Consider the following 9,830-nt stretch of genomic DNA (forward strand, 5'->3'; position numbering starts at 1 on the left):
AGAAACAATAAATATTGGGTTAAAGTTGTGGGAAAGTTGTGGTGTTTTGGGCAAAGTTGCAAAAAGTTGCGATTTCGCAGGGTTTGCTTGATTTTGCGTTAATAGTTGCAATCGCAACATCGCGGAATCCTGGAGGGTCTGAGAATTTAGCGTTATTGCAACAAAAAATCTGCTTTTTTTTCTCATCATTTTTTCACAACTTTAAATGTCCAACTAATGTCCAACAGTTGCAGACCAGTGAGAAACTATCCTGAATTTATTACTGAACAACCCTTTTCTGCCGTGGGTTTGAAAAATTGTCTAATGACTAATTCATCTCTCCCTCCTTCAGTTGTAGTTTCACAATTTCACTGTCCTGGTGAATTAGTTTGTTGAGTTAGGCGCAGTCTCATGCCATATTGCATGAATTGTTTGAGCTGAGGGTATGTGTTGGAGAGGACTCTCAGCTACTACCACACCAAATTTTAGCTCAGTATTTGTAAAACTGACTGAGTTACAGCCGTTTGAGTTTTTATACAAGAACAGATGCACGCCGACGAAGCGATTACATGATTGCCCGCCTTTCACAACGACATGCAATAACAAAGCCAATTAATTAATTTAAGGTAAATAAGACCCATGGAAGACAAAATCTGTCACTTTCATTGGATATTTGAAATTAAAAAAGATCACATACCTTAAATTATCATTTTATTCTGCATCTGTTTCACCATAATTCACCACAATGATACAGTTATTTTATATTTTGCATAGAAGTAACTTAGTTTGCAGGTTTTGTTTTAAACATTTGTCCACAGAAGCCAACATCCCAAAGACCTCAGTTTCTACTCAGCCTGTAATTAGAAACAAACTATTTAACAACAACAGCATTTATACATTCTGTCAAAAATATTTTATTAGAATGATATTGCACAAAAAAAGTATTTTTACCTCTCTCAAAATTGTCTTATCAGAGGTTTGCTGTGGTTCTTAGAAAGAATATTCCATTTTTTTTTTATTTTTTTGTACAGTTAAAGTAATTCCTGAGAAGTTACTCAGGCCCTTCAATCCCACCAAGTCGTCTTATTCATTTTAAAAAATTGGTTTCAGTTGATCTTTTGCTCACATTTGACCAACAGAAATATAAATTTAAACAACTGCTTATTGGTGAATATGAGTTAAAACAACCAATAGAAGGAGGAAAATTAGCAGCCAAATAAAATAATTCTTCATGCTCCACTTTCTCCCTGACTGTCACCTTTGACCTGCAAACTTTTTGGTCTTTGGTGGCCTTGTTTTCTTCTCTCAGTGTGTGCACCAGTGAAAAAACAGGATCGCATAACTCATGTTGGAATTTATCTCGAAAAAACAAATAGCAGGTGGCTAACGCTGTATAACTGGGACAGCTGTGAACTTCCTGAAAAACAACTTGTCCGATAATTCTTTATATCCGTGTCCCTCGTTTCTCAGGCAAACAGAAGATGTGCCGTGTGAATTTAGCTGCATGAGGCTCAGGAGCTTTGTTGCATATTCACCTAAAATGTGTAAAATTACAAACAAATGGTTTGTAATTAAAAACAAATTGTTGGATGTTGTTTGGTTCAGAATCAGACCAGTGATTGGCTTATACCAGGGGTGTCCAATCCTGGTCCTCAGGGCCTCCATCCTGCAGGTTTTCCTTGTTTCTCTGCTCCAACACCTGATTCAGAGGTTAAATCACCTCTTCATGTTCTGCAGAAGCCTGTTAATCACCCATTGATTCAGATCAGGTGTGTTGGAGCAGAGGAACAAGGAAAACCTGCAGGATGGAGGCCCTGAGGACCAGGATTGGACACCTCTGCTTTATACAAACATAAATGATCCAGGTTGCGAAGACCTTGTCGGTCTAAAACGGGCACCAGAGGACATAAGTGTTGGCATTAAGACAGGAGTGATTAACTGGGACATGGGACCAGCCATGTGACCGTAACTCCAAAATCTGTTTGACCACATTAGTGCTCATCCTTCATTGTCAGAGAGGGTATTTTTGTTACTGCCTAAATCTAACTAGGTTTTGATTGGTGATTCATGAACAGCCAAAAGCAGATTAAAGAGAGACTCGCCTCTGCAGCCGCATCGCAGAACTGTTTTGTGAAATAAGTCGGCATCAAGGCAAAGATTTACATCGTATCAACAGAATGACCTCAAGCAGGCAAACAGGAAAACACACAAGTTGCTTACAGCAAACGTGGGTAAAATCCTCAAGTGATCCAGCCAAGTTTGATCCTAAACCTGTCCTCTGTTGAGGACCTAAAATCGCTGCTATAGCTCCCATCTAACCCAGACAAGCTTGAACAAGTTTGTGAGGGGTTTGCATACGATGATATATATAGTCAGACCCTCCAGGATTTCGCGATGTTGCGATCGCAACTATTAACGCAAAATCAAGCAAACCCTGCAAAATCGCAACTTTTTGCAACTTTGCCCAAAACATTGCAACTTTCCTGCAACTTTGATCAAAATAAGCCCAAATAACTCAGGAAGAAGACACGTGACGTCACTTCCTGTTAACATCAGAATGCCGGCAGCGTGCAGGAGCAGCGACCGAAGCCAAAATGTGCGCTAATGCTTCACATTTGCCCACAAAGATTTCAGCAAACCAGTTTCCCCCCCAGCTGCAGCTGTTTTGNCCTTCAGGTGAACACATCGGTTGGGCTTCAGGCCTCCACTGGCTCACCTGGAAACCTCCTGCACCTTATTCAGCCAAGGCCACCAGAATGATGATCAAGTCTCAGAACAACCAAAACAAAACACCATCTTAAGTTGATGCACTATTTACAGTCATGCTTGCATCTTCAAAGAAAAAATGCTGGTTAGAGAATGTGAAAAGTTAGATTTACTGCCCTCACTGGGTTTATGCTTCTAACCATGAAAAGCAATTTATATCCATGTTTCTACTTTGGCCGCTGATGGGAGTTTTTCTTCACCTGAGTTGTTCGTCAGAGGATAAAAGATAAAGAATGTTGTCACTGATATATGCCTTCTGAATTCCTGTGTGACACAATTGTAGCAACGATATTGTGGTGGCAAATAAGGATTTAACATGTCTAATCCCATTCTGATGCCAGGTCAGCCTGTTTTTCCACTGATTCTGACATTGTTGGTATCCTTGTACCTTTGAGAAGCTCCGTGAACTTGTTTAAAACCATTCTCTTGCCTCTTGGGAATGGTCTCGTCTCTGCGGTTTTCTGGTTGACTTTTTTTCGTATTAAAAAAGCAAAACCAGCTGAGTCTTCTCGCCTTTCTTATCATTTCTGACACTAATCCAATAGCACAACTCTTGTGTTGAAGAGATCGGATGTTTTGTAAAGTCACATTTTCCTACAAATTCAAATTTGTTGCACACTTTAGGTTGCAACAAAACAAACTACAAACCATCTTTACAGTGAAATACTTTTGTGTAATTTTTTATTTTTAGTTCAGTACTATGGAAGAGTATTTTTTGCTGTCAGTGTTATTTCAAACATATTTCTTTTTTTATTATTTATAACACTATTCAACTTTGCTATCATCAATACATTTGAAAAACCTGTCCATTATGCTTCGTCAGGCATAAACCTGGAACATAAACGCATCGACAAACACTTTGTGTCTGCAAAACATGTGAGGAGAGCTGCAGACCAGGGACAATCCAGAAATGCTCATGAATGTCAGTTTAGAAGCTATCAAAGTTCTCAAATAAAGCACCTTTTGAGAATGGCAATGTTTGTTGGGAATTATCTTACAAAACTAGGAAGGATTTTTGGTTTATATATTAAAAGTTATGGTTGTTTATTGATTTTAGTTTTTAAAAAATCACAACTTTTTATTGCAACTTTTAGGAAAATGCCTGCGAAATCCTGGAGGGATTGTATAATGCCAACATACTGCCAACTTGGCAGATTGATACTGCCAAGTGAAAGCGGTCAAAAACATAATGACATGTAGAAGGATTAAATATTATGTAAAAGCTTTTCCTGATAGATTGTTTGCAAACTAATCCAATGCATGAAACGTCATGGCAACTTAAATACTTAAACTGCTTTGGTCTTAGTCTGTTTATTGGAAGGTTGTCTGATTTTCATAAGAAAATGTGCTCAATCACCAGTGGTTACAAAATATCCAAAGTAAACCCAATCCTAAAATCTTGTTCAATTTTAGTCACCTAAAATTTCAAGCTCAGAAGCAAATGTAAGACAAAAGAACATCAATCATATTCTTGATTATAGGAGGTTCTGGGTGGAGGTTGTGTGGCAGATGGTGGGCAAGAGTCATTTCCCAGGCATCCAGTAGTCTGACTTTCACTCCTTTAAATATTTCCCTGAGCACCTTATCCCGTTGTATCGAATACCAGTCACTGTTGGTCAGCGCCTCATACAGCGTTAATGATTTGGGATTTGCAGTCCGTATGACAACCTGTGTAGTTGGAGCCCTAGCCAGCAGCCGCATCACAGACTTCCTAATGCTCAGCAGCCGTTTAATGTAAACCTCAATAGGAAAGGTGCTAAAGTGCGACCAAATGCCAATAACCACAACAGTGTCTGTGCCTCCTTTTAAACCGTCTAATTCATTGGCAATATACCGCAGCTGAGTGACCAGGATACTGGAGAAGCGGATGGGAGGGCCGTGGCACCGGAATGTCACTAGGGTGTTTCTTGCATAGTCCAAAGCCATGAATGGTCCATTTTGCTTAGAGTTTTTCAGGTTAAACTCCTTGAGATCTAAAAAAGATGACAAAGAGAATAAATTAGACAAAATAAAATAACCCAAATATCATCAAATAATTCTGCTGGGGACATACCTGGTACCGATTTGACAAAGTATTCAAACCACTGCCTGATTGTAGAGTCTCCAAACATGTGGACCACTTTTCCTTTCAGGCACTGGCTGATTGCAGCAGAGTTGTTGAACTGCTGAACTGTGGTGCCATCTAACGCTCGCCACGCACCCTGGTAGTAATAGCCAGAGCGTCTTGTCTTTGCAGTTCTGTTTTCCTCTGATTGATATGAGGATAAAAAAAGAAAGATGGGTGTGATTGGTAGATTAGTGCACACCAAAATTATGTGTGTTCATTCTGACCCATTTTGCAAGAACGGGTTTTTTTTGTTTGTTTATTAGTATGTATATTTTTTATGTTGGTCCTCTTGTGCAAGCAATCTGCAGCATAATATTCAAATTTCCTAACATTCTGGTGATTCTGGTATAAATTAGATTTTACCTTTCAGTTTTGGCAACACAGTGATGTTTGCAGGTCCTACAGCTGGAATGGAGACTTTCATGTTGACATTGCTAAAGCAAAGCACAAAAAATGTATTTTAGACATATTGATTATAAATCTGTAAGGATATCTGTAACATCATCGTAACCATTTAGTTTTTTTCTGTGCCCTTTTACATATGCATGTTTTCTTAATGCTTATGTGTTGAGTTGAAGTTTGGGAGAAGTTCCAGTGTTCTCTGGCGTTAGCATGAGTACATGTGACATAACTGTATGTGGCATAACAGTGCAGACTTTGTTGGTACTCTTACAATGCCACATATACTTATATACTGTCAAGAACACAAAGGACCACACCACTGATACACAGCTGTAACAAAATGGATCTGAAAACAAACAATGGAAATGCCTACGACGCACAAAAGCACCGCAAGTACAGACAATACCATGGCAGTGCAGATGGAGTGTTTACATAGCGTAGGATGAGATTGTGTAACATTATTGTTGAGTCACCTTTGCTATTAGGGAGTATAATAGGAGATACTATGCATTTAACAATTAGCCAAGCAGTTTGGAAAGCAAAAACCTCACTCAGTTGTTGTAATTCAGACACCTTTACATTCAGTTTGTCAACTGAATTCCCTGACACCTTAGACAGGCATAAAGTTCAGTTATAATTGATGCGGTTGGTCATTGTGCACGTGAATCTTGCTGTCAGCAAATCAAGGTAACCGTTTACATGCAAATAAATGTGGCACGCTAGACTTCAGTTTTCATTCCAGCTTTTGGTTTTGTGACTCTAGAGCACAGGTGTCTAACCCCGCTCCTCGGGGGTCGCTCTCCTGCATGTTTTAGACGTGTTCTTGCTTTAAAACACCTGGTTTAAATGGACGACTTGTTGCTGTGCGTCTGGAGAACCTGATGATTTGGTGAGGAGGTGATTAAACCATTTAAATCAGGTGTGTTGGAGCAGAAACACCTAAAACCTCCAGGACAGCGGAGCCTCGAGGCCTGGAGTCTGACACCCCTGCTCAAGAGAAAACCAAGTTGTATAAGAAGTTTGTCATTTACACAAAAACATGAATACACAGTTTCACTTTTGATCTTTAAGGTATGTTTTAAATTTGCTGTAATAACCTCGACCAAAGAGGTTATGTTTGTCTGTGCACGAGATTACTCAGATAGTTATGAATGGATTTTGATGACGTTTTCAGGAAAAGGATCAAGTGATTACATTTTGGTGGTGATCCGGATTCAAGAATTTCTTTAAAGGATTTCAAGCAGACAGGCGTTACGGCCTTGGCAGAGGTTTGAGCTCTCGGAGTGTGTTTTCCCGTTCAGTGTGCAACCAACTTCCAAACTGCTTTTGCACTCGCCTTTGAAAGAGTTTCTCCTCTAAGGGCTTGAGGTTTTGATTGAATCCTCCTTTGTAGTGGGTGGTCCTGGCATCACAGTCTAACTTCTTTGGTTTGTAGCAGAACCACCGGTCACCCGTGTAGACATTGGTGTAGTTGCACAGATTCTGCTGGGTTGTCTCAAGGCACACGTTACAGGTGGTCGTTTCAGTGACTGAGCCCGAACGAAAGAGGCTTTTGAAATAAATTCTGTCAGGCTGCTCTCGAGTCAGTTTTTGCAGCACGGTGACGGCCTCGCTGGGGTGAACGAGGGTCACCTGTTTGAACAGAGATAAAGAATTTTCACCAAAAGTCCAACAATGAGATTCCTTTTTAGGTAAATAGGATTGATAACAAATTTAAAATACATATTCATGTATACTTCCAGATTGCTAAATAGTCTTCCTGAGCAGCAACAATACAGTAACTGTGCCAGTTATGCAAATTTGTGACAATTGGCATTTAAAACCATTTAGAGAAGTGGTCTCCAATCCTGGTCCTGGAGGGCCACTGTCCTACAGGTTTTAGTTGTTTCCCTTCAGCAGGTCTTCAAGTTCTGCAGAAGCCTGTTGATCACCCATTAATTCAAATCAGTTGTGTCAAAACAGAGAAACACCTAAAACATGCAGGACAGCGGCCCTCCAGGACCAGGAATGGACACCACTGATCTTTTAAACATGAGCTCAATTAAACAAAAAAGATGTTCTGGTCCAATTTCCATCATTTTACTTTTAAATTCTCAAAAGGCAAACTGACTATGAATACTGGCAACTGGTTTGGAGGATTAAAAATTAAACTTGAGCACATTTTGTAGAAGTTTCTTGGGTGTTAGACATAGATTTGCCTTTGTGCAGTGGTTCAAGCCAACTTAGAATGAAGTGTTTTGGTGACTGAATGTTTTTAGCATTACCTCAACCTGTGCACTTCCTTCCCAGGGCAAAGCGAACACAGCAGAGTAGGATCCGTTGCGATGGTCCAGCACTTGCCCTGCCACGCCTGCAGACAGCGCAGGGTTGTGCAGCCGGGCGAGTATGACATCTCCACCGGATTTCTTGGGCTCACCGTGAAAGTCGCAAATTTGTATCAAAACTTCCAGTTCATCCCCTACATGCCAACTTCCTGCTCCCTTCTGTGGGAGAATGGTGAAGGAGCTATGAGCCGGATCACTAGTCTTATTCAGAGAAAAATTAGAAGGGACAGGTGGAGTTTCAGGCCAAGCGACTAGGTCTCGTAGAAGGTCTACCTCGGCAGTCTCTTTTGGAAACAGTGGATAGAAAGAGCATCCAAGTTTGGTCACGTGAGGAGCAGTGGAAACAGCTGGAGTACATTTGGAGTTGATTTTTTTCTGAAGACAAAGGTTGAGAAAGGTCAAACAAATTAAGGACCATACTCACACAGGTACAGTACAAAGTATGGATTAGCACAGGGGTCTCCAATCCTGGTCCTCAGGGCCACCATCCTGCAGGTTTTCCTTGTTTCTCTGCTTCAACACACCTGATTCATGGTTAAATAACCTCTTCATGTTCTGCAGAAGCCTGTTAATCAGCCATTGATTCAAATCAGGTGTTGGAGCAGAGGAACAGGTAAAACCTGCAGGACGGTGGCCCTCGAGGACCAGGAATGCCCACCCTTGGATTAGCAGAACGGTAAAGTGCTATCGAATTGTCAATGAGAGCTACAGCAAGTATTCATTTGGTGGGAGTCAGGATTTAGGTTTCCCAGGTTTCTATCAAGGGAATGGATTCTGTCCAGAATACCATAATGCTTTGCACACCTTAATTCCAAGTTTCACTCTTCTAGTCAAAGGTTTTTGACTGACTGTCTCAAAGAGTCGTTTCTTAGAGTTGATATTTTGAAAATCTTATATCACAGTTTTGGTTTTAATAAAACATACTTGCCAACATTTGGGAATGTCAATGTGGGACAACAGCGTGGGAACCACTGAGCTAAATGAGCCTAAAAGGGAATATTTCTCTGGCTAGCATCGCCACCTGCTGGTCGTTTTGGTTTGGTATTAAACTTGTTTTGTTTTGGGGTTTTTTGTGTTGGCACATTGTGATATTCTGTTCTATTATCTCAAGTTCAAATTCCACCATTCAGTAATTTTTTTTTGAATGGAAGTTGAATATTTGCCTCCATTTTGGTTGGAACTCGTCATTATGGGGCGATGGTGAGTCAGACCGGTTGAGAGTTAAACTTTGTTTATTGCTTTATTTGTTTGATGTTCCTGTTTTCCGCTCTTTTATAGAGTTAAAAATATTTGAGACTCACGTTAGTTTGGTCTTGTGGTAAGATTTCCTGTAAACAAAAGAAAAAACTCAAACGATTTTATATTTAATGTTTTAATCATGACCAATACTCACTTGTGCTACTTTAGAGACGCTCAGATCAATAAAGGTCCTGTTATACAGCGTGAATAATATGACACTCATTGCCAGGAACAGGACGATGAGGCCAAAATAGTGAAGTTTTGGATGAACTCTGCCTTTCATCGTCAGCAAAGACGTCAACTGGAACTGTGTTAAAAAGGAACAAAACAAAGAAAGCAAAAGAGAAATACAATTACTTATTGTGGAAAAATAATCTATTGCTGTCAGTTTACTAAAGTAAAGAAATTGTGTTTTTATTCACAACAAAAATGGGTTTGTTTTATTTTGAGAACGTTTATTAATGAATTAAATTCGCCAAGTTAAGCTTTTTAATCCCAAGTGACAATATGGGAAAAGGGTTAAGGAAGCGGGTGGTACGGTGGTGCAGTGGTTAGAGCTGTCCTGACCTGGGGCCTTCCTGGGTGGAGTTTGTTCTCCATTGGTGCTCTGGTTTCCTCCCACAGATCAAAAACATGCATGTAAATTAGTAACTCTAAAATTGACCCTAAGTGTGAGTGAGCGCATGAATGGTTGTTTGTCTCGTTTGTCTCTATATGTCCCTGTGATGGACTTGCAACCTGTCCAGGGTGTCCCCCGCCTCTTGCAGAGTGACTGCTGGAGATAGGCACCAGCTCCCTATGACCTTAATGGAGAAATGGGTAAAGAAAATGGATGAATCAGATTTTTTAAAATCTGTGTCACAATTTATGGGGTTGAACCTTGAATGTACGCCAACACAGGAGTGTTCGAGTATTTGTTCAGCAAAAGGCTGACAAGGCAGCAATGAAAACATACCAAGAACACAAAGAGGAGAAACCAGACTGCAGCATGAGCTGAACACCGCCTGACTGAA

At 40.3% G+C, this 9,830-nt stretch overlaps 2 protein-coding genes across 3 annotated transcripts in view; both read right to left on the bottom strand.

Moving 5' to 3' along the window:
- LOC108244977 (angiopoietin-related protein 5-like) overlaps positions 1 to 9,830 on the bottom strand; it is a 19,249-nt gene that overhangs the window by 4,890 nt on the left and 4,529 nt on the right. The window lies entirely within an intron of this gene.
- Positions 3,848 to 9,125, bottom strand: LOC108228953 (NXPE family member 3). Of its 2 annotated transcripts, XM_017404599.3 has the most exons (7): positions 8,972 to 9,125; positions 8,880 to 8,906; positions 7,519 to 7,953; positions 6,591 to 6,886; positions 5,216 to 5,286; positions 4,799 to 4,993; positions 3,848 to 4,718 (listed from the first exon to the last, which is right to left on the bottom strand). In XM_017404599.3, the coding sequence occupies exons 1-7, from the start codon at positions 9,098 to 9,100 to the stop codon at positions 4,177 to 4,179; spliced, it is 1,695 nt and encodes a 564-aa protein (XP_017260088.1). In that variant the 5' UTR covers positions 9,101 to 9,125; the 3' UTR covers positions 3,848 to 4,176. The 2 variants fall into 2 exon arrangements, with proteins under 2 accessions (XP_017260088.1, XP_017260089.1); XM_017404600.3 differs by lacking the exon at positions 8,880 to 8,906.

Source organism: Kryptolebias marmoratus, linkage group LG1, assembly GCF_001649575.2.
Source record: "Kryptolebias marmoratus isolate JLee-2015 linkage group LG1, ASM164957v2, whole genome shotgun sequence".
Lineage (NCBI taxonomy): Eukaryota > Metazoa > Chordata > Actinopteri > Cyprinodontiformes > Rivulidae > Kryptolebias > Kryptolebias marmoratus.